The sequence below is a fragment of the Emydura macquarii genome, unplaced genomic scaffold, assembly GCF_026122565.2.
Source record: "Emydura macquarii macquarii isolate MOO-44397 ecotype Brisbane River unplaced genomic scaffold, CSIRO-AGI_Emac_v2 contig_691, whole genome shotgun sequence".
In the NCBI taxonomy this organism is placed as follows: domain Eukaryota; kingdom Metazoa; phylum Chordata; order Testudines; family Chelidae; genus Emydura; species Emydura macquarii.
This window is the reverse complement of record NW_027130828.1, coordinates 5,854,853-5,877,495: the sequence shown is the minus strand read 5'-3', so window position 1 is coordinate 5,877,495 and position 22,643 is coordinate 5,854,853. Positions and strand designations below refer to the sequence as shown.

The 22,643-nt window shown below is 49.2% G+C and overlaps 1 protein-coding gene across 2 annotated transcripts; it reads left to right on the top strand.

Annotated features, from left to right (window-relative positions):
• The first annotated feature begins 981 nt into the window (after positions 1 to 981).
• On the top strand, positions 982 to 22,617 carry CARD9 (caspase recruitment domain family member 9). 2 transcript variants are annotated; one of them, XM_067541817.1, is made up of 15 exons: positions 982 to 995; positions 2,137 to 6,541; positions 7,234 to 7,287; positions 8,622 to 8,845; positions 9,734 to 9,871; positions 10,714 to 11,039; positions 11,702 to 11,881; positions 12,675 to 12,827; positions 13,803 to 13,928; positions 14,034 to 14,225; positions 14,761 to 14,802; positions 16,254 to 16,302; positions 18,510 to 18,580; positions 20,262 to 20,338; positions 21,825 to 22,617. In XM_067541817.1, exons 2-15 carry the CDS (start codon positions 6,528 to 6,530, stop codon positions 21,919 to 21,921), a joined length of 1,743 nt encoding a protein of 580 aa, XP_067397918.1. In that variant the 5' UTR covers positions 982 to 995; positions 2,137 to 6,527; the 3' UTR covers positions 21,922 to 22,617. The 2 variants fall into 2 exon arrangements, with proteins under 2 accessions (XP_067397918.1, XP_067397919.1); XM_067541818.1 differs by having other exon boundaries at positions 7,158 to 7,287.
• The last annotated feature ends 26 nt before the right edge of the window (positions 22,618 to 22,643 follow it).

Here is a 22,643-nt window from a genome sequence, read left to right as displayed (position 1 = left end):
CCAATGATGCTCTCTTCATAGACCTGGCGGCTTAAAGGGCGTTAGAATAGTGCTGGCTTCACCCCCTTCTCAGGGAAGATCCTGCATCTAGGTTTGCCGCCTTCGTCAGCCCCACAAGCTCAAATACTGGGGTGCTAAGGAGGGTGTCATGCCCAGGAGGAGATCCTGAATGTGGGTTTGCCATCGCCAGCCTCGTTCTAGTGGTGGACAAAGACTGACTGGTCCTGCCACGCCTCCATCTTCATCCTGTTGGGCATATCATCGGAGCTGCTTCATTGCAGCTGCAGGAGAGCTAATGGGAAGAAATGAGACAGGATTCCCTGTACCCACTAGAATGTAGGCACAGTCTGAGTGGCTGCACCAGGGTGGGAAAGAGTCTTTCACTTTGAAAGACTCTGGACTCCTTTGTTCAGCAGGGCCCTGGCCTGACCCCAAACAGCAGTGGCAAAAGCATTGAGTGGGAGGAGAAACCCTTCCCACGCAGCCAGGCAGAACTCTGAGCCAGGGGGCTGCTGTAAAAACGAGGCTGCAGCTGGAACCCTAGCAGTAGCACCATACACAGGAAGAAACACCAGAGCATGAGCTAGACACGCTGGATGTAAATATTGCTGGGAGGCTTCACATGCTGTCTGGCACTGCTGTGGGACAGGGGGCTCAGGGAGGCATCATTTTGAGCTTTTAGTGACCTAGGAATAAAGGGAGTGGTGTTTTCCTTCCATCCCTTCTCAGGCTTGCCAAGATCCCTGAATCTCTTTTGGAGGGGATAGTCTGGTACTTCCTGCAGTACCAACTCTCCTCACCTTGTGGTTATGCCCTGTAACTGGTTGTGTTGCAGGGCGCTGGAGCTGGAGCTGAAGCAACGGGTGCGCCATCGGTCCCGGGCCCCTGTGCTATGGGAGAGGCCAGAGTTCTGCGAACCAGGAGAAGTGCTCGCTTCAGAAAGAGGAGGAGGACATGAGAGAAGAAAGGAGGAGGACATGAATGGAGGGAAATGTGTAAGTAACTGTCCTCTGCGAATCTGGTATTTCTCGCTTGAGGGGAGAGACCTGGAGAGGCACTTGTGTGGGGGTACAGCTTAGAAATACCTGGTGAATCACGACTCTAGACCTATAGTGGGTTGAAACAGGTCTGTCTCTCCTTCCCTGCACACGTGCAGTTCTGAAGTCACTTGTTTAGCCGTTATCAGTAAAGACAGTAATTACATGGCATGCTAAATTTCCACAGTGCTTTGGAGACAAAGGCACACCATGTCATATGGACTCGACAGCCCAGAGTCCTGGCAGTCAGTGGTAAGAATCGGTAGTAACACACTCTGACTGCTAGTGAGAGTTTTTCACAATTGGTTGCTAAGTTAAGACAAGTTTAACGGAAAAAAATAGAGGATGACAGTTTAGGTAAGGAGACTTGTGGCAAGCTCTTGGAGAGAGGAATGTTTGAAGGATGTGTTTTAAAGCTGTTGGCTCCTGCTGCAGAGCATAAACTAAGATATTGCACTGTCCCAGTGTCTTCTCTACACTTTGGCTGGTCTGTGCCCCTTGCTGATGGCTCAGCAGAGGTCTGGTGACAGGGGTTCACTTGGGCTGCTTTGTCTGATGTCTGACCAGCTCTGCGATAGTGGAGCAAAGATGTTGTAGGTCCTACGCTAGCGACGGCATCTGTTGTCTATTTTTAAATTCTCAATGGCCAGAGTGGTGGACTTATAGTGCAGAAGATGGTCTTCATCAGACAATGCTTCTAACGTGGGTGAGGTTGCCCACAAGTCACTGAGGGGCAAAGGGAGCAATATTTAATTCTCAGAAGAGGGCCATGGGAGTTGGAGTCTTTTCCTGTGTCTACTATAGATTCTGCTCTAAGGTAAGCCACATCCCCTCTCTGGCTGTTTCCCTGCCTGTGTTCACACAGCTAATGCCATTCTGCTCAGGTGTGCTGTGGACTGATTAACATAAAAAACACCAAGACCTTTAGTTAACAAGTTACCAAATAAGTGCAAAGATTTTTTTTTGCCATGATTCTCTCCTAGCTTCATGGAATTATTCTCATTTCTTTTCTTTTGGATTCTTTTCTTAAATGGCTTTAGAAACTCCAAAGCGAGCTCTGGCTTGTGACTAATGAGAGGTGAATGTGTCCTTGTTACAGGAGTCTCTGAATGAAGCTTGCTTTCAGACGTGGTGATAGCAGGTGTTCCTTGCACTATCAACCAGAGACGCTTCAAACAAACTGACTGCACAGTCCTGGGGAAGAGAGGAAGAAGGATTGCACTGTTTTTCCCAACACCTAGCCAAGTCTGTATATTACTACAATTCTTGTTTAGAGCCACTAATTGGGAAAGCTAGAGACGGAAGTCTTTTTTTTTTTTTTTTTTTTCCCCCCCCTTCCCCTTGACACAAACTGATTCTGTTCTAGCACTCTTACAATCGGGCAGCAGCTTGGACAAAGGTGGGAAAAGACTATTGGAAACAGGCGTTAAAAATGAATGTTTATTTTTTGTGTGTGTTGGAGCCTATTTATATAAATGTCAGTCCCTTGTTCAGAACATGTGGCTTGGTCTGTGCTTTGTAATGCTGTGGCAATGTTTGTGTTTCTCAGTTATCTGGTCCTGAGATGACAAAACTGCTGGATGATCAGTGGATTTATTTTGTATCAGGATAATTCTGACTGTTTAAATATAAATGTTATATTTTTCACATTTAAAATAATTTAGGTAAGTTATTTCTGGCCATGCAAACAGGAGAGGTTTCATTTGAAAGTGCTCTCCCGTGTGTGTTTGATCTTTGACAGTAAGAAAGGTGTTAGCTGCCTCCCTCCTTGGTTTTACGTGAGGAAACAGTCTTGTGGGTAAGACACAGGACTCAGTCAGACCAGGATCCCCTTTCTGGCTGCACCGCAGACTGCAGTGCAACCTTGGGCATGTCACTTAACCTCTGTTTCTAGTTCCTCATCAGTAAAGCAGAGATTTGTCTCCTAGCAGTGCTGAGACTAATGCATTAAAGCTTGTAAAGTCTGAGTTCTGTGGATGAAAGACACTGGGGAAGAGCAAAGGCTGTGGAGTGGCTCTAATTTCCCAGGAGCATAACAATGATTTCAGGCTGTAGTGATGCTGTGAAGTGTGGCCTCACCAGCAATGCTTGTTGCTCCCTACAGGCATGTGGTGCTTTCCAGGGTCGCTATGTCCCATAGTGCCAAGGTGCTATTAAAATGGAAAATCTGTATCGCCCACAGAGAAGGGAATTTTGGGTGAGTTTCCCCCCCACCCAAAATCTGTGCTCAAAACTTCGAGACCAGTGCAAGTTACCTTCCTGCATGCAATTCACCCCAGGGCACTGGCTTGGCCAGGAAACCATGCACCCCACTTAACACACAACTGTGAAAACATGAGGCTTACGTGGGGCATAGGGCCTTCTGCCCTGGAGTGAATGTGACTTTGTGAATGCCACTTAGGTAATGACACCTGCCAGGCGGATAGAGATCAGTACCTCAGTGGCAGCCTGTCTAGTGATGAGGTTGAATCATAATGCCTCTTATTGAATGAGTTAATTGGGATGCCCTGGTTGACTGCCTCGCACTTGGAGGGTTGAGTAGAGTGTGTGGGGACAGGAAGTGAAGATCAAGGTATGGAGCATGGGGTGGGGGGAAGAGAATAGACATGGGGACTAGTATAGAGCATCCCTATAATTCAAGAACCTGGGTGCCCACACTTTTGCTCTAGGGCGAGTCTCATTAGCTGGTACTCAGCCAGAGAGTGGGGTGGGAGGATTGGACCGATTCTGGAAACTGTCCTCAGGCTCCATTGGAAAGATGGTAAATGCACAATGTGCGCAGGTTCCATCCTGTTTGCTGACACCAAAATGGGGCTGCTTCAGGCAATCTCTCCAGAGGTTCAGCTTTAAAAGTAAACCCCTCCTCTGCTGTGTTACAAATATGCCCAACGACTGGATTCTGTCATAATGGAGATTGGAGGACGTAAGAGCTGAATTCCCAAAATGATTTTATAGAAAAAAACAGAAAAGTATTTATTAAATGAAGAACTTGCGTAAGCTACAATGCAGCCTTGTGCATCAGTCATGTTAGTGAGTCCATTATCCATCTGTCTATTACACTGCTGAAGAAATTATCAATAAGCAAACTTCCACCTAGGAACCAAGTTGAAGTCATCTTAAAGTCTGTCGCAGCCCTGGCTTGTCCAAAGTTGAGCCTCTTTTTCTTAGGTGGTTATAACAAATTAGAGTTTATATATCTTCCGCCTCAAATACTTCAATACTAATTCCTTCAAAATCCAGAAATCACTGCAATAACAAACCAGCTCCTGCAGACCCAATGATCCTGAACAGCCTCTTAAAATTATTTGCCAAGAAAACAGATGGAAATAAAGGCAGGTTCTTATTGTCGTGGAAAAGAATCACACTGCTACATTTTAAAGTTGGATCGGGTGCAGCTGTAATTGTGACACACACACACAGTCACATAACCATAGCTATGGGGAATACTATAGCCATAGGGAAAACCCAGGTGGCTATAGGGAAGTCAAGCAGCATGTCTGGATGCTGGGCAAATGTACTTCACCTGGCTACCAGATACAAAAGACTTATATAGGGGTTGCTTAGGTTCATTTACATGTTGATCATATAGTGGAATTTGATTAACAGTTTATACTTAACAGGAAAGACAATCACAATGCACAGTGGGGCACACCAGACGCCCTCACAGGAACGCCCAATGAGTCACTTGATTATACAATCAGGTTTTCAGGGACCCTGGCTAACACCCGAAGATGGGTGGTGACACAATACTTGTTCAAATGCTAATTTGTATGGAGTAAGTCTCTATGGGGCCAGTAAAACAAAGGGGGGCAGGTATTGGTACTTATCAAAACAGTTGAAGTCTGTTCAGACTTCAATAAGGCTTAAGGCTCATAACAGAGACTTGCCTCTCGGGTGTGGTTCAGAGACCTCTAGTGGGATTTTAACATCTTTATCCTAATTTCAGTTGAGGCATTCTGTTAATGGTTTAGCCTGGGGCTTCTATTTCAGTTTCAGGCTACAACTTCAGGCCAGGCCTTCTATGACCGGTTTCAGACCAGGCATTCTATTAATCAATGTTGTGATTATTTCTTTGATTCCACATTATGCTTCAAGATGTTACTGAAGTACCATCTCCTGATAAAGGCCCCCAAACATGCATAGGTTTATCAATTAGCACATTGTTTTCAGATCACACTCGTACTAAATCTACACAAAGCATGTCTTAGAAGGCATGTGCTAAGCAGGCAGTCCTGTGCTGTTTGTACACAGCTGGAAACAGGGTTGCAGAAACTTCAGACAGCTTTGCACCACCCAGAAGGTTTCCAAGGCCTCTGGTGCAGAGATACCCAAGAGAGGGAGGTGGGGCTCTGACAGTCCTGGATGAGGCTGTTCAGTCTGTAGAACAAAAGCGGGCAGGGCAGCTAATCCAAAGCTGTGTGACGCTACATTGACAGCAGTAATATCGAGTTGTGTAAATCCTCAGGACTCTTTAAAATCAGGTTGCTGTCGAATTGGCGTCATTGTTACAATTCTAGAACTGTGGGGGAAGAAAAACAAAAATAAAGGGGCAGCCAAGATGATTTGTGCACATGCTTAAAATCCTCCAGCTACTGCCGTGCTGCCCCTCCCATCACATGGTTAGAGCTGTGGCGTAAGCCGCCAGGTCTCCTGGGTTCTATTCCTTGCTTTGCCCAACTTGAGACACTTGAGGCCCAATTTTTTTTCAAGGGCTGAGTACCTGCAATTATCATTGGAGTCAATGGGCACCCAAAACTAGAGGCCCCATTTGGGAAAGTGTCATAATTGTCTATCCCACCCATCCCAGGCACACCCACTCTAAGCTCTACACCACGGGAGAATTCTTGTCCCTGTCTGTATTCAGGTACAAAGCAGTTGGTATTAATACGGCTGCATGGTTAAAGGTATCAAGGCTTAAACTGAAAGGCTGTTGTTTTAAAAAAACAACAAATTATCAGAGCATTTGTTCTGGTTATCATCTCCACCCCTCCAATCCCTGAAGACCCCTGTCATATAACATAGAACCTGGAAAGATGAGAGCCTGCTTCGGAAGATGTCATTTTTCACGTGGCTGTTGGCAAGTTTCTTACTGAAGATATTGCATGTGATAGACTCTGCCTGTGCACTCCTATAATATTTCTCATCAGTGGAACTTTATAACCATTAAATAAAGTAGCCTCAGCAGCGTCTCCGAGGTATTACATGCTACAGATGGGGAAACGGAGGTGTGGGGTGACAGTCACTCAGCAGGTCAATGGTGGTGTCAGGTGGTTACAGCCACTAGTTTTTCCCCTTGTGGCTTCCTCTTTTTTCAGATGAGTGCTGTTAGCCACTGGTTTCCCCTTTCTTCTTTCTAATTTTTTACTCCGAGTCAACTGTGTTGCAGACGGACTATTTAGGGAGACCGCGGTGCCAGCGGGTTTGCTGGGAGATTCAGGCACAAGGAGCATTGCCATGCGGAGCCAGTGAGTGGAAAGGAGCAAACTCTTGATGCGCAGAGCCAGGTGGGTCCATGTAACACAGAACGACGGGTGGTTATGGAAATCGGGATCCAATTTTCTTGTCCCTCTGGAGGGGGAAGAGTAGGGTGTGTATTGACTGGAAAATGCATTTCTACTTCTCTGACCCGGCTGGGAACCAGGCGTGGCTTGGACAGAGCCGTCTGTGTGCTGGGGTAGCAGAATGTTTAGTGACTGGGCATCTGGCAGTTGTTAGGCAGGCCAAGTCCCACTCGAGTCAGTCAGTCCCGCTGGCCCTACCTGGCATCAAACACTAGAATGTCTGTGCACTGATGTTAATGGGAGCTTTGCCTGTGTAGGAGCAGAGTGAGGATTGGAGGATTTGGCCCATTGAGAGAGGGATCTAGATATCCCAGTCTCTGCTGAGTTGCTGCTGTCAGGGAAGATGCAGATTTTTTTCCCTAAACAAACACTTCTGGATTTGTAGGTGGCGGGCAGCCCTTCTGGGTTGCTGGCTACTTCGGCAAACCCTGTTTTGATGTGAGCATGGCAATCAAACGCGTGGTTAGAACATAGGCACCCATTTTGGTGCAGCATTTGGCCCCAAATGAGCAAAACAAGGAATGGAGATCAGAGGAAACCGGTTCCTTTTTCATTCCAGACCAACCCATCATTCGGTCAGAGAGATCTCGACGCGAGGGAGTGTTAGGCTAGTTCACGTTATTTTCTCCGAGCAGGGGAAGAGAGACGTTTCCACACCCGGTTCAAGTGTGCATTCCTTGCATCAAAATGTGAGTTGCTGATCAGTATAATGCAGATCTAACTATAGGCTACAACCTCTGTAATGTGGCTTCTGCATCTTGATGACGACAGTCCTGGAATGGCTTCCCAATGATTTCCTCGAATCCGGTGTACAGCCTGGTTGAGCTGACATTAGAAAATTCCAGTCTGATTTCATTTTGGTATGTGGGTGTATGGGAGAGATCGCACTGTGTGGGAGCACTGTTAGAAAGTAACCTTAAAGTGCAACTGCTGCTGAGGGTGGATTGGGATAAGTCCCTGCGAAAGTGACACACAGAAACTTACCAGAGGAGGCTCTCTGCTGCAACACGCAGCTCCCAGGTAACCACCTCATGATGTTTCAGAACAACACGCATGGTATATGTAAGCATTGCTTCGGTTTTCCAGAGCTCGTGACTTGCAGATGCAGTGTGGCCAGCACCGCACGCACTTTGCAACGTTCTGCTTAAGTTGCAAGATCGTGTGTGGTTGTGGGTTTTACTCATTCTCCTTTGCAAGTGCAAATTAGAACTCTGTTAACCATATTCGCTATTGGTGGTTACAATTAATTGCAATTTAAGAGCATGGATGTTGGGGGTTCTTCCCCTGGAACCTTTCCAACAGGTTTACTCTATTGTTCCAGACTCTGTGTCTATCCCCATTGCTGTGAAGGTGGGAGGGGGCAATGTGTGCATTAGAAAGTAAAAGGAAGGGGCTGTAAGACACCATCTCCCTATGTGATCTCTGATTTCAAGCAGACAATTGCTGGCTGTCATGTGATCGTTCCTTGTTTCTGTTCCATCCTCGCATCAGTGGGTCACTAGATTAGGTTTGAGGTCCAGTCCCAAGACGTGCTGAGCACAGGCGACTCGTGGTGATGGCGGTGGGACACGTAGGTTCTCCCTTGGTGTTGCCTATTGGGGATCCATATGCAGTTCAAGTTCCTGGTGTCCCCCATATCTGTGCAGGAGCTCTCTTTGATGCCGCTAACCAAGGGTGCACGCTAAGTGGTTTCACTTCCCTTCTGTAATGACTCAGGAGATGCTTGTCCGGTTGGATGGAGCTCACCAGAATTTCATCACCACTTCTGCAGCAGCTGGTGGGGCTTGCGCCAATGCTGAAGCTGGCATTTCTGTACATGAGATGCCCGTCAACTGATCAGCTGGTGCGGATGGGTGGTGCATGTCGTTTGTGTGTACAGCGTTAGAGGCTGCTGGGGGAGACATTGTCCCTTATGGCTAGCGAGCGCGTTCCCAGTCTCATGGGGTTGATGGTGTTGGGCCACCTGCTATGTATCCTTGCTGCTCATCCTGAGTTGCTCTGAGGCTTGCGGTGTTGCTTGCAGCCGAGAAGACCTGGCCTGCCAGTATTTTTTGCTCTCTGCCATGTTGGAGCAGGAAGATGATGAGATGTGTTGGAATAACTTGGAGAGCTTCCGGGTGAAGCTGATCTCGGTGATAGACCCCTCCAGGATAATACCTTATCTCCGCCAGTGCAAAGTGATTAACCACGATGATGAAGAGCAAGTCCTTAATGACCCCAGCCTGGTCATCCGGAAACGGAAAGTAGGTGGGTACTGGACAGTTTCTGAATCTCCACATATGAGGGGGGTGGAGTGGCTCTGGGGTAACACTGGAATGAAAACGGTGAGGTGTCAGTTGCTCTTGCAGGCCAGATCGTGTTGCTATCCACCTGTGTCGTGCAATTCTGGGAATCATTCTTGCAAGGTGCATCTTTTCCCAGCCGTTTGAAGAGGGTTTTTTTGTTTGTTTGTTTTTCTTCCCCCCTATAAATCCAAACAAACAAGAAAATTCCTTCTCCTGGCGCAGAGCATGTGGCGGATTCTCCATCACAGGGAATTTTTTAATTAACGTTGGTTTTTATATAATTTTAAGATCGGCTATAGTTCAAAAGGAATTATTTTGGAGACATTATCTGTGACTCCACTTGTAGCAGAGACGGAGTCTACGGTCCTGCAAGGTGCGGAACTCCCTGTCCCGCTGACCTCGAGAGCGGAGCAGAGTCTCCAACATTTCCTGGCAGGTATCTTGCCCCTTTCAGCATTAGGGCATCTGTGCCAGAAGCGGGGCCTGCCTAATTGTCCCCTCCTCTTGAATTTGAGACCAAAGCTGCCCAGAGGTATAAGAACTGCTGTGGCTATTTCATTCAAGCCCGCCTGCACTCCTCCTCCCTAGCCTTCAGCAGGGATATGATTGCTTCCTTTGCAATGTCTTAGTAAGAGCAGGAACCTAGGATCAAATCCTGCAGTTAGATTTTCCCCTTACAGCCAGTGAGAAAGTTGCCTTGGCCAGGCCTGCAGGGTTTGACACTAAGGACTCTGTTCTGCTCTTACTTATAGAGGAACTTGAGTACTAGCCATCTCTGGAAGCTCAGGAGAAGTATGTTACTCTTTGATCTGCCAAGTTGCTGTAAGTGCCTTTCGTTTCTGTGTTGCAGGTGTCCTCCTGGATATACTTCAGAGGACAGGCCAGAAAGGTTTTGAGGCGTTTCTCGAGAGCCTCGAGCTTTACTACCCCCAGTTATACAAGAAAATAACTGGCAAGGAGCCCAGCAGAGTCTTTTCGATGATTCTAGGTAAGGTTTTGATTCATTCCCACAACAGTCTCTTTATTTGCTGCCATTTGCAGCTAGAGGAGACGTCAAATTCCACAGCCCGTTAAATGCCCGGTGGCTCATGTGGGCAGAGCCCCAGCCAGCCTTTCAAACTGGGCCACTGGCTCAAAAGCTCTTCAGCAAGGGGCAGACTAACCTCCGAGAGCAACCAGCCATTACCAAGGCCCCCATCCTGCAGTCAGACCCACGCGGGGGGATGCCTGCGCCTGGGTGGAGCTCTGTTGAAGCCCAGGGCCTACGTGCAGGATTTGATGGCAGGTTGGAGGCTAAAAATACAGTACTGTTAGGACTCTGTCGCAGCCCTCTCCCAGGGAGAATGAGTGCTGCTCCCTGTATCAGAAGGAAAAGCAGATGCTAGATAATGGCCCAGTTCCCTCTCGTGGACTGCTCAGCCCTGGTGCAAGCAGACTGAGCTCCCCGTGAAGTCACCAGGAGGTGCCCCTGACTGAATGCGGGTTCCAGAGTGGCTGAGGCTCTGTTCAGGAGCGCCTGGCATGTCCCCGGCCCACCGTTCCACAGGGCGAGGTGGGTCGTGGCTCCCTCCCGCCTTGGCCCGGGTGTTTTCCTGTCCACGTGACCGCCCTGTGTGCCGTGGGGCTGGTTCGGGGGGGGGACATGGGAAGAGAAGCAGCTGCGGCACTGACTCGTGGTCACTGAGTACGCGCACCGTTGGCTAGACAGCACCTGCAGGGGAGTTTCGTGATGCTGGCTCGTGGTAAGGGATCTCTCTGGTGGGGGGGGGGGGAGACTTGCACTGGGCCTGGCAGTGGGGGGAATCCTGTTTGAGTCTCTCTGCTGAGCAGACACCGTGGGCGAATCGGGCCTCAGCCAGCTCCTGATGAATGAGATCATGAAGCTGCAGAGCGCTGTGCAGGAGGAGAGAAGGAAGGCCCAGGAGCTCAACATGTGGCTCCACGCCAAGGAAGACGCCCTCAAGGAGATGCGAGTGAGGGACAGCATGCTGCGGAAGCACCAGGAGAGGGCCCAGAAGATGAAGGAGGAGAGGGACGCCCTGAGCAAGGAGCTGCGGAAATGCAAGGATGAGAACTACGACCTGGCCATGAGCTACGCCAGGCAGAGCGAAGAGAAGAACGCAGCCCTGATGAAGAACCGGGATCTGCAGCTAGAGGTTGGTGTCTCTCCCTCTCTCCTTCCTTCCTTCCTTCCTTCCTTCCTTGGGCAGCCCCAGGATGGAGAGCTGAGCACGGGCAGGCCTTTAGCGACTGGACGCTCCAGTCCGATGGGCGCCTGTCTTATTGTTCTCCTCTTCTGTCCCACATGCCACAAGTCCTGGATGCGCAGGGCTAGGCTAGTGCATAAAAGGGGATTTCTGACACGGGCCCCTGCAGACCTGGCTTTCCCCTGGGGCCTAATGACATTGTGCCCAAACTCACAAGTCTTTCAGCCCCGCTGCTCGTGGCTGCATGGGCCGTAGAGAATGAACAGGGTCTCCTCTGTGCAGGGAGGGGAGACGCTGGCTGGGCTGTTGCTGTGGCTTGACTTTTGGGCTTGGAGCAAAGGTAGCAGCAGATGGGGGAAGCTTGCAGCGCTGCTGCCATGTATCTTACGAGTGGGTAGACAGGCAGGATGTGTGGTGGGCAGAGAGAGGACTCCGCCTCTAGGGCTGTGGTACATTCCCGTGGGGGTGGGGAAGGCGTTCCCCACATGTTCCTTGCTGGAGGATGGAACTAAAACCATGCCACTAGAAAGACACCCTCCCTCCCCCCACACTGGCCAGTGCTCCCCGCCTGTCACCCGGTGAGGCCTGACCAGCTCCAAACCTCCCTGCAGATCGACCGGTTGAGGCACAGCTTGATGAAGGCCGAGGATGACTGTAAATTGGAGAGGAAGCACACGTTGAAACTGAAGCACGCCATAGAACAGCGGCCGAGCCACGAAGTGGTGTGGGAGATCCAGCGGGAGAAGGAGCTGCTGCTGGCCAAGAATCAAGAGCTGGAGAGCACCCTCCAGGTCTGTGGGGACGACAGGTGCTGGGCCTCTGGGACTGTGGGGAGTGGTTGGAGTACCAGGTCTGCCTCACTAACTCAGGCTTCTCCAAGGGTGTTGGCCCTCTTGGTCAGGGAACTTGGCATGATGAGCGCTGGGGGTTAGAGTAGAGCATGCTCATGGGTGTTTTGGGGCAGTGGGAACCTTGAGTGGCGGGGGTTGGGATATACGGGATCTGTAGCTAGTGGCTAGATGGGGTCAGAGGGAGAAGGGTGAGCAGCCGGCGTGGCAAAGGAGTACAGTATCGAAATGCAGGCCTGAGGGTCAGAAGGGTTTAAATCAAGAGTCCCAGATTTGCCCGACTCAATCTGCACCTTCCCCATAAGCATTGGGAGCTGGCTGCTGTGAGGGCTGGATGAATCTTGCTTCTGATCTTTCCTGGCAATTCCTGTATTCTGAAGGGCCCCATTGGGGATCGCACCTGCCGGGCAGAAAATGGAGCAGATTGCAGATGCCTTCATCTTTAAAGGGGAGGGCGCAGCGGCCTGGGGCAAGCGCAGGTCCTGGCACGTGATGCCTTGCACTCCCCAGGTGATTCCCCTCCATCTGACAGATGAGGGCAGCTAGATGCTGCATTGCAGAGCGCGTTGCTCACCTGAGCTTTAACCCAGAGACAGGATGGAGGCCCTGTGGTAGGGGAGTGGGAATTAGCCACTAGTGCTGTTTGGCTCAGGAAGGGGAGACTGTCTCCTGGCCCCTGGGTATCCCAGCCTTGTGGGCCCCCCTCACTGTAGCCCCCTTCCCCTTCACCCTGGAGGTCACCAAAGAAGGGAACTTTGAGAAGAACAGCCTCTACGTCCAGATTCTGGAGACTGATCGGAGACGGGTGCTGGAGGAGCATCAGGAGCTGGTGAACACCATCTACAGCCTGCGCAAGGAGCTCCGGCAAGCAGAGGATCTCCGGGACAAAGTATGAAGGCTGGAGGGAGGGGGAAGAGATGGAGTAAACTCAGCATAGGATAAAAGCCACTCTCTTCCCCGTGGAGCAGGGCAGCGCCTTGGCAGCTATTGCTAAGGCTTGGCCTTCCAACTTGGATCAAATGTAGCAGCAGTTCAGTGAGAGAAACAAGATCTGAGATGGGGGGTACTCTGCTTGGGTTATGACTCCCTGACCGTGGGAAAAACATGGCCCCTCTGTGCCTCCGTTTCCCTGTGTAAGATGGGGATGATGATCCTGATCCACCTGGCTCTTCAGGAGGATTGACCAGTTACTGTTTGCAAAGTGCTTATATCGGCCTCAACTCTCCTTTTGCCTTCAAAGCACTTTCCCTGCACTGTAGATCTCAAAGTGCTTTCTAAATAGGAATAAGCCTCTTCCCCAGCAGGAACTGAGGCACTGAGAGGTCATGTGACTTGTCCAAGATCATACAGCAAGGCAGGGTCAGACCTGAGCATTTAACCCACGTCTCCTTATCCACAGACTCGCTCTCTGTCCACTCAATCAGCGCTGCGAGGGGGAGATACGTTTTAGCCTCCAGTGTTCTCAACAGCTAGCTACCCTAACTGTCGGCGCTTGTGCTTGTCCATGAATTGTCTCTGCAGCATCCTGGGCCTGGGAGTTGGTATCGCTGTTAATGTCTCGGATGCTTGTGAATGCGAAGTGTCATTTCAGCCAGCTTCCTAGCCCCCTGGTTTAAAGTCACAGCGTTGGGTGCCTTGCTGTGTCTGAGCATTCCTGCCAACTCATCAGTGTAATTGACACGGGGCTTGGATGGCTGTATAAGAGTCTCTATTGTGCTCTGGCATGGATCAGCCCATCCATGTCTGATATTTACATGACCAGCTGCAGGTGTTTAACCATGGAAGTGAGCCCCTTTGCCTCCAGCGCTGGGTGTCTGAGCCAAGCTCGCCCCATGAGCAGGGTGCTTCTCTGCTTTCCTTGCAGCATGCGGAGGAGAAGGAGGAGCTGGAGCTCCGCTGCATGTCCCTGGGGAAGGACTCCCGGATGTACAAGGATCGCATCGAGGCCATCCTGAAGCAGATGGAGGAAGTGGCTGCAGAAAGAGACCAGGTGATAAAACCTCCTGTGTTAGAGCCCAGCTTCCAAAGGTAGTGGAAGGTGTAGGCTCAGATACCAGGTCAGTGACCGGCTTTGCCCTCCCGCTTTCCGCACCAGGCGCTCCTGACCAGAGAGCAGTTCCACATGCAATACTCCAAGAGCCTGATCGACAAAGATGCCTACCGCAAAGAGATCCGGGAGCTGGGGGAGAAGTGCGACGAGATGCAGCTACAGCTGTTCCAGAAGGAGGGCCAGTTGCTAGCTGCTGAGGCTAAGCTGAAAAGGTTGCACCTGGAGCCACCCACACTGGTATGCCTGCAGGAATTCACAGCAGGGGAAGATGGAAGAGGCTGGTGGGCCCTGGCGGTGGGTGTACCACTGGCTTCAGACACTGTCCATAGGTGGGATTCAGCAAGCAAAGGCTGTGCTTAGACGAGGGGTGGCCGCAGTCAAGGTCACTCTGGTTTCGGGCATAGGTAAGCTCCATCAGTGCAAACGTCCTTGTTTGCATTTGGGCCTGACCCTGGCGCATCAAGGCCAACTGCTGGCCACCGGCGACGGAAGCCCAGGAAGGGCGAACCTTGAAGCGTTGGGGTGAAATCTGTGTGAGGGGTGGGAAGATGTACCATAATTCTGTTCCTAAGCCCAGAACCAAAAGAACCCTCTAATATCACGATCTCTTGGGTGCTTTCTGGCTGGGCAGGCAGGGACATGCAAGAGGGAGGAAATCCCTGTCTTAGTTCCTAGCTGTTGTTCTGTTCCACGTGCCGCCATTGCTGCCTTCTCACTTCAGAGCGTGTTTTCCAGATAGATCGCTGACTGGCTTGTTTTCTTACAATTCCAGACTTCTGACTTAGATGACGCCTCGTCCAGGAGTTCCCAAGAGGTGAGGAAGGCTGGCTAGCTGGCTTTAATCTGACCTCCGGAGGGAACATCTTTGGTTTTCCTACCTCTGCTCAAAGGCTCCTTAGACCCTGTCTGCAAGTTATTTATTTGCCATCTGTGCTTCAGTGGCACAAAGCAGCTGGAAAAAAACAACCAAACAGTCTAAGCAGCCAGTGGACGATGCGCCTGGTGCTGAGACCCCTCTAGGAGGGGTAGGCACTGCTATAGCCGCTCTTCTGCCATCCCACCAGAGCAGTGTGTGTATCTGGGGGAGAAAGAGGCGTGGCCAAGGCGAATTGTGCTCCAACCATCCCTGTGAGCCAGAACCGAGATTAGATGAGAATAGTACCAAGTTTGCTCTGGTTTATACTGGAAACCAGCTCTGTGCGCCGCCGTCCTGAGCGTTATCCAAACACGCTTGAGCTGCAGCTCCGATTCTGGGCCAAGATTTATAACTGTGTGTGTGTAGCTTTAAATGCTCTGGATGCAAATAAAGGGCCCAGTTCTTCAGCCCTGACTCACATGGAGAGCTCCACTGACTCCAAGCAGAGGAGATGGTTTCTGCAAAGAGGCACTGATGCAGCCTTTGCAGAGTGGCCCCGAACTTGGCTGATTGCTTCAGCTGCCATGAAGCAGGAGCCAGCGGTTCTGTCCAGTGCGTTGCATCTTCAGTCAAGATATTTGGCGTGAATCAAAGAGAATCCTCCCCCTGCCTGGATAGAAAAGAGCCCTAAGTATTCCCAAGTCTGTCAAAGCCAGTGCAGCATGAATCTTCATGGAAAGCAGCAGGGTGAAGAGGGAGTTAGCATCCTGTAATGGGGCGGAGGTAGGGCTGGTTTAATTTGTTGAAACCATAGTAACTCCTCATTTCATTCAGGTGAGATCTAAGGTCCTGGCCACTTGTGATCACTTACAGATCTTAGCTCTTTCCTGGTGACCTAGTTAAACCCCCATACAGGCAATTACAACCTGCCTCTTTACATTCTCCTGCCATCTCACTGGAGACGTCCCGCTCCACTTTTCCCTGTTCTGCTCCAACTGTTGTGTAATGTTAGCTGCTGCTGCTCCCTGCCTAGAGGCAGCTGCATTCAGTGCTTAGTGATGAGACTGATGGGGGATGAAGAGTGCTATACACACAGTAGAAGTATTACCCTGTTGGTGCGGGGCAGTGTTTTAATTGGAGAATTGGCATCATGCATAGCATTTGTGTTTACAGGAGCGTCACTAAGGAGATATTGGGTAGGATGGATGACAGCTAAATCTGGCTACCTTGTGACTCTTGCTAGCCAGAAAAGAAAAATCTGTGTAATCCTGTGACTGTTTGTGTTTTTCATGTGTCTTTTTTTTTTGTGTGGGAAATGAGAAGAAAATGAGTGTCTATTTCCCCAAAGGAGACCTATTTATTTTATTTTATTTTATTTTATTTATTTTTTTTTTTTTTTTGTCCCCAAGCTCTCTCTCCACGGCAACCTGGATGAGGGGACACAGCTGTCTGATAAAAGTAAGGCTTTCTGTTTGTTAATTTCTGCTTGGAGAATCTAGGAGTGGTGTTCCTGAGACAGTGTGTCTAGTAGTTAAAACAGGCCGCTGGGAGTCGGGAACTCCTGGGTTCTGCCACTGCCTCTGCTGTGTGGCCTTGGGGAAGTCACTGGGGCCTGAATTCTCAAAAGTAATGAATGATTTGTGGGGCAACAGCTTGAGACACGCTTAAAGGACCTGATTCTCCCAGGGTAGGTGTGCAGCCCTTTGTGAAAGGGGTCTCAGCTTGAGCACTCCAAAATGGAGGTGTCTAGAACCCCGGTCATCTCCCTGTGCCTGGGTCTCCCCCATTTCTGAGAGGGAGAGAATATCTGTGCCCGGGGGAATATGTGAGGCGAAAGGGATGTCTGTGAAGGACATAGAGCTTTTTACCTTCATTCTTCTCTTCACCTCATGTGTCCTAGCAGGGTCCTCAAGTAGCTGCATTCTGGAAGGATCTGTCAGTACAAGGGCACTAAGCCATACTATTCCATTTGATCCGAAAGTCCAGTTATGAAGAGACTGCCGCTGCATTGATGCACCCAGGAAAAATGAGCTTGGAGATGGGCAGGGCCTGACTTTTCAAAGATGTGGCACGCACTCAGTCCCCAGCGAAGTCAAGGATGACTGCAGGCACTCGGCATCTGTGAAAATCAGGCCCTACGTGACTTGCCTGGGCTCTTGCTGCTTGTCGGGGCAGAATTGAGAACAGGACCCAGGTGTCCTGACTCCACTTAACTGGACCGTGCATCTGCTTCCACGCTCTTTGCTGGGTAGTTTTTCCCTCAAATGGTTATTTTCACTGGGGTTTTGACAAAAGCAGAACTAGCTAATGATCACACTGTCCTTGGTTCTGCTTTTGTGGAGCCCCAAGTGGAAATGACTCAGCACTGAGGAAAACTTGACAGGTTACGCTGAGGGTTTGAACTACGCTTCCAAAAAACTCTACGTAAAAAAGAAAAGAAGGAAACGGCCAGCATGGGCAAGTCTTCCTGTTTTAACCTGAGAAGCCTGAATATTTTTTCCATCAGTTTGAGAAACCCTGGTCTGACTTAAAGTACCAGTCTGGGTTAGTTTCTGCAGCCACTTCCGTCTCCACTCCAGGATGGACTGTGGAGCGTTCTAGTCTTGCACCCACCACATGAGGTCATGCTCAATGTATGTACTGCACAGTTCTGTGCAGGGCTGAAAACTAGGCTGTGTTAAACAGACCCTCAAGATCATGTTCTAACTAACATGATATTAAACATGACTTAGTGTGGACAGGGACAAGTCATGTTTAATATCACGTTCATGTGACTTCTCAGGGTTGTTTGCTAATGAAGACAAGCTAAGGGGCTGCTTTGATGAGGTCCCTTGGGCTCATGTCCACCAGATAGCAAAGATCCCATGTCCCTTTTAGGGAAAAACCCTACTGCCGAGCAAGATTCCAACACCTAGTAAAATGGGCAGGTTGCTCTAGTGGATTGAGCAGAGGACTGGACTCCAGGGCCTCCTGAGCTCTGGTTTTGACTCTGCCACTGACTTGCTGTGTAGTTTTGGGCAAAACACTTCAATTTTGTTTCCTTTTCCCTACCCATCTGTCAGCAGGGGATAGTAATGCAGATTATATCGCATGGAGGTTGGGAGGCTGCCTTAATGTATGTGCAGCACCTTGAAAACAGTACTCGGTGTATACCAAGCATTAATATCCTACACTAGGTGTGAACTATTTCCACAATAACACAACACTTCACCTGCACGGGTTACTGTGTTGTGGCTGTCTCACTCATTAATTCTTCCGTATGTATTGGGACAGCTGTGGTATGAAGTGCACAACGTCTACAAATGGTTTCTTCTGTTCTAAGGTTGTAAAACCACAAATCAATGGTGTGAGGAAGGATGAGCTTGTGGTGAAGTCCCTGGACAGGGACTCAGAGCCAGGAATTGATCCCTGATCTCCCACCACACTCCCTGGGTGATCTTCAGCAAATCACTTCATCTCTCTGAGCCTCAATTCTGTATCTGTACAAAGGGATAATCCTTCCTTTGTCTTGTCTCTATTAGATGGAAAGCACTTTGTGGCTGCATCTGTTGCTTACTATGTGTTTGCACAGCTTTTAGAACAGTGGGGCCCCAAGTGCTACTGTAACACAGATAATATGTAACCGCAATTTGTGACTAAACTTGCCATTTTTCCTTCTCCCTTAGAAAATTGCCCGGCAGGTCAGGATCCGCAGTTCAGTGCTTTAGAGAGCAGTCAGCGCCTGCAGTCGTCAAACGTAAGAATCTGTGTGAACCCTTCCACTTCTCGGCACCTTGCTCACGATGATTAACGTTTGTATTTGCGGTCGGCTTGCCCAGCTTGGAGGTACCTGCTGCTTTTGCAGGGAGGTTGTGTTCTCATGACCAGCTTCATCCTTCAAATGCAGCAAGGCACCTATGCTCCCCAGGAGTGGGAATTGAGTCAGCCAATCACCACATCCATTGCCACCAGTCAGCAATGTACTGCTTTCAGGGCATGATATGACAAGGAAGGCAGCCTCCGGAAGCCATCTCCAGCACTTCGGGGACATTCGTTGGTGTTTCTCTCATCCGCTTGACCTTTGCTTTAGGATTTAGTGGCGGATCTGGCAATCCTTGCACATCCCAAACTCCTGTTGTCCTTGATCATTATATTGTTGTAGCACTAGATCAGCTTGCTGTGCTAGACACTGTACAGACACCTCGTAAGGGACTCCCTGTCCCAAAAAACTTGCAGCCTAAAAGTTGGACTCTGTGGGAGTCTTGTACAGGATTGGGTGGACCTAATTCAGAAATAATGCACATTAAATTTAAGGGACAATATGAAGGCTTCAGTTTTCTAAAATTAGCACTGGCAATACCGTTTGGGATTTTAAGCAATTTCCTACTGACAGGGGAGTGTTTCCTTTCTCTTCAGTGTTAGCCCTTGCAAACATCTTTCAGCTTCTCCTTTTTCTCCTAACATCATGTCTCCGCCACTGCTCATTTCTCCCCCTGCTCCTAAAACCTGCTCTAGCTAATTAATTTTCAGAGCCTGTGTTGTCTGGGCACTGATGTTTGTGATTAAATGGTCTCCAAAGCAATATTGCTGTTCACACTCATGCTGCTGGGAAGAGGGTGTGAACCTCCAGCTTTACAAATGGATGAATCTGGACATCCCTTATGTGCCCCAAAGAGTTTGGCTGTCGTCACAAATTGCGAGAGGAGATCTTAAGTGGTTTATCTTCTGATTCTGGTGCTTTGGGCTTCATTCTACAAGCCCTCACTTGGGCCAGTAGCCCCATTGCCTTTAGTGGGACCAGTAGCATGAGCATTAGTCAGCAAGCCCTGTGGGAGCAAACTGCATGTGCGCTCTGAAGAATCAACCTGCTCAGGAGAGATGAGGCCAGGTCAGCAGTCGGGGAGGGAATACTGCTGGAGTGGATCTTAAGTGGATTGGAAGCTGTCGGAGTGAGGCTGTAGAGTTTTAAGTCTGAATCAGGGACTGAGCCTGACCCGGTCATGCACAGGATAAGTCCAGGTGTGGATGTACAATGTTGTAACGTTCCCCAGTTACCTGTGGACATCAGAAGCTCCAGTGCAAGGTTTGAGCGCTTTCTAAATGGCAGCGTCGATACCCAGAGGATGCATTTGGCCGTGAAGCCACGCTCCGCTTGTTCACTGGTATAGGCTCATTTGCATTTTTAATGAGTGAATTGTGCGCTCATGGAAAACCCTGGGAGCTGACGTCACAGAACAGGCACTGCATGGACAGGGGCTGTCCAAATTCCCTCCATCCCCTCCACTTCCCTGCCCAGAGTGCCTCTCCTTTGGTCTTCAGCGGCCAACTCCAGAAGTTCTCATTGCCCATGCAGTTCCTGGCCTCTCTGTAGAGCAAGGCTGAAATTAACACCATGGCCCCAAGCTTCAACTAGACCAGGTCTGTCTTTTCCTTTCCAGGAAGGTGGCCTGCCCAACGGGGAGCTGGCTGAGAAGGAACGGCGGCGGATGAAGGACAGCTTTGAGCAGTATCGGAGGTCTGGCCTGTGCTCTCAGGACTGCTCTTGCCATGTTTGTGTAACCCACTGGTCACTGTGTGTCGTGTCACCTGCTGTGCCTGATCCACAGAGGATGAGTCTCTGCTGCTGCTTCCTTTCCTAGCTCAAGTTGTAGGGACTCGTGCATTTAGTACCGGTTGTGCTGAGCGTGTTGGCCAATATAGTGGCCATTGTGCTGGCACAGAAACAAGTGTGGATGTTTTCAAAGACACAGATGTGTCTCATGGTCTCTGTCATAGGCTGTTTCACATCGTTTACTGATTTCACAGTAGTTTAACAGAGGGGCCCCAGAGGCCGTGAAGCTGCTGAGGGGTCACCTGGGCCATGGCCCCAGCCACCTTTTAGTTAGGCTAAACCTGAGTGGTACTGTGACCCCATGGAGCCGGTCACAATGCCACTCACTCAGATTTGGAGGGGGTGGATTGTTAGGGGCTCATGGGCCATGGATGTGTGTGTCTGAGGGAGTGGGAATTCCTCAGAGGGGAAGAGCAAGGTCAGGTGGCAGGGACACAAATCTGTTCCTCCCCTTACCCCCCCCAACACACACACCCACTTTAAATGGCACTCTACAGTCCCTGGGGGCACCATCGTTCCAGAAGTGCTAATTCGGTAAATTTAATAGATTTTACTAGTGCAGGGTTCCATCCTACTGCTACTGAAGGCAAAGACCAAGGTCCTATTAATGGGACTCAGAGCAGGTTTGAGCCTTGAGTCCTCTCAAAATGTACCTGCTTCAGGGCTTGATTTGCAAGATGCCGAGCACCTCTGTCTCCTGCCGACTTAATGGGGATCGAAGGGGCTGAGCATCTTGTCAGATGTGGACCTTAATCTGCACACTAAATAGAAATAGATCCTAAAGAGGTAAATTCTGGAGCAGATTGATTACAGGAAACCTCTAAAACAAAGTAGTATTGCTTCTGTAAATGGTAGTATGCTGGACTCTTACTGTAGCATTTGTATTTACAAAGGAACTGAAAGTCAGGAAATTCTTGCATTCAGTTATGCTGTATTTAGAGGAATATAGGAATGGCTTTACTGCTGTAGACTGACGTTCCATCTAAACCCAGTAAACTGCTTCTGATCACAGCCTATATGGGATGCTTGAGAGGAAACCCAGAATAATAATAGTAGATCATTATTTGACCAAAAAAAAGTTGCCCAAATTATCAGTTAGTTATTAGCAGTGATTCAACCAGTGCTTTCCACAACTGACAGGTGTGTGATACTGTACCATGGAAGGAGACTTTCCTGACCTTCACCAGGTGATTACTTCGTGTCCTGGTGCATGCAGCTAGATAGGCCTTCTGAATTTTTACTCTGGCCAATGTCACTGCAAGTGCCATCATGTTTGACGGAGGACTAATTGGGCCAATACCTTTCTGAGGTTTGTTGCTCATTTATAATGTGTAACAGACGATGGTTGATTATGGTATTTTCTTTCTCAAATGTTTAACCTAACTTACAGAAAGAGGGCATTGCGAAGGGTGCAGAAGGGAAGACACCATGAAGTGGACTGGGAAAACACCACTGGTAGCGACAACACGGACACTGAAGGCTCCTAATAGCATCAGCCCAACTGCAATGGGAATTACAGAAAGTTTGCTGGGGTTGTGTGCAAGAATTTTCCCTGCTGCCCATCCAAGCCAACTGACGTTTAAGACTGTTTGTTTGTTTCTAAACAACCCTCTCGAACATTTAACAAGTCGAAGACACTGGAGTGGGACGCAGGAGATCGGGACTATTTCTGCTTCTGCCACAGAAATCCAATGTGACCGTGGCCAAGTCACCTAACCAGTTCACTTTTCTGGGATTCAGAACCCTAATTCTTTTTTTTTATTTTTAGTGGGGATGATAATGTCCTTCTGGAGGTGGTATAAGTCTAAAATGAATTAAACTCCAATTGCTTTGAGAGATCCTTAGGATCATGGTGCTATGTTTGTGCATTGTATTACTCTGTGCAAAAAAGAATCCAGGCAAAAAAAAAAGCCAATTTTATTTGCTTCAAAAATGGGCTTAAGCAGTATTCTTAAAATGTTAAAGGTTGTTGCTATGTCAGTAGTACACAGCACCATTTTTCATAACCCTCTGTGTCCATAGCCAACCTCCTGGCTTAAGAAAATCTTTTCTTTATAATTCCCAGAAAAGTAACCAAAGGAGGGAGAATGTAATAATGCCTCAATCCCCTATTGCCAGCCCCCTCAGTTGAAAAATAACCCACCAATTCAAAGGAATCCAACATCCATTCATTTTTTGTTTTCTTTATTGCTGAGCCTTGATGGGTGGG

Excerpts from the sequence above, each read along its gene's own strand:
- CARD9 (XM_067541817.1), top strand. Across the intron at positions 18,581-20,261 it reads AGCGCCTGCAGTCGTCAAAC|GAAGGTGGCCTGCCCAACGG; the intron begins GTAAGAATCTGT and ends TTTCCTTTCCAG. Across the intron at positions 20,339-21,824 it reads AGCTTTGAGCAGTATCGGAG|AAAGAGGGCATTGCGAAGGG; the intron begins GTCTGGCCTGTG and ends CCTAACTTACAG.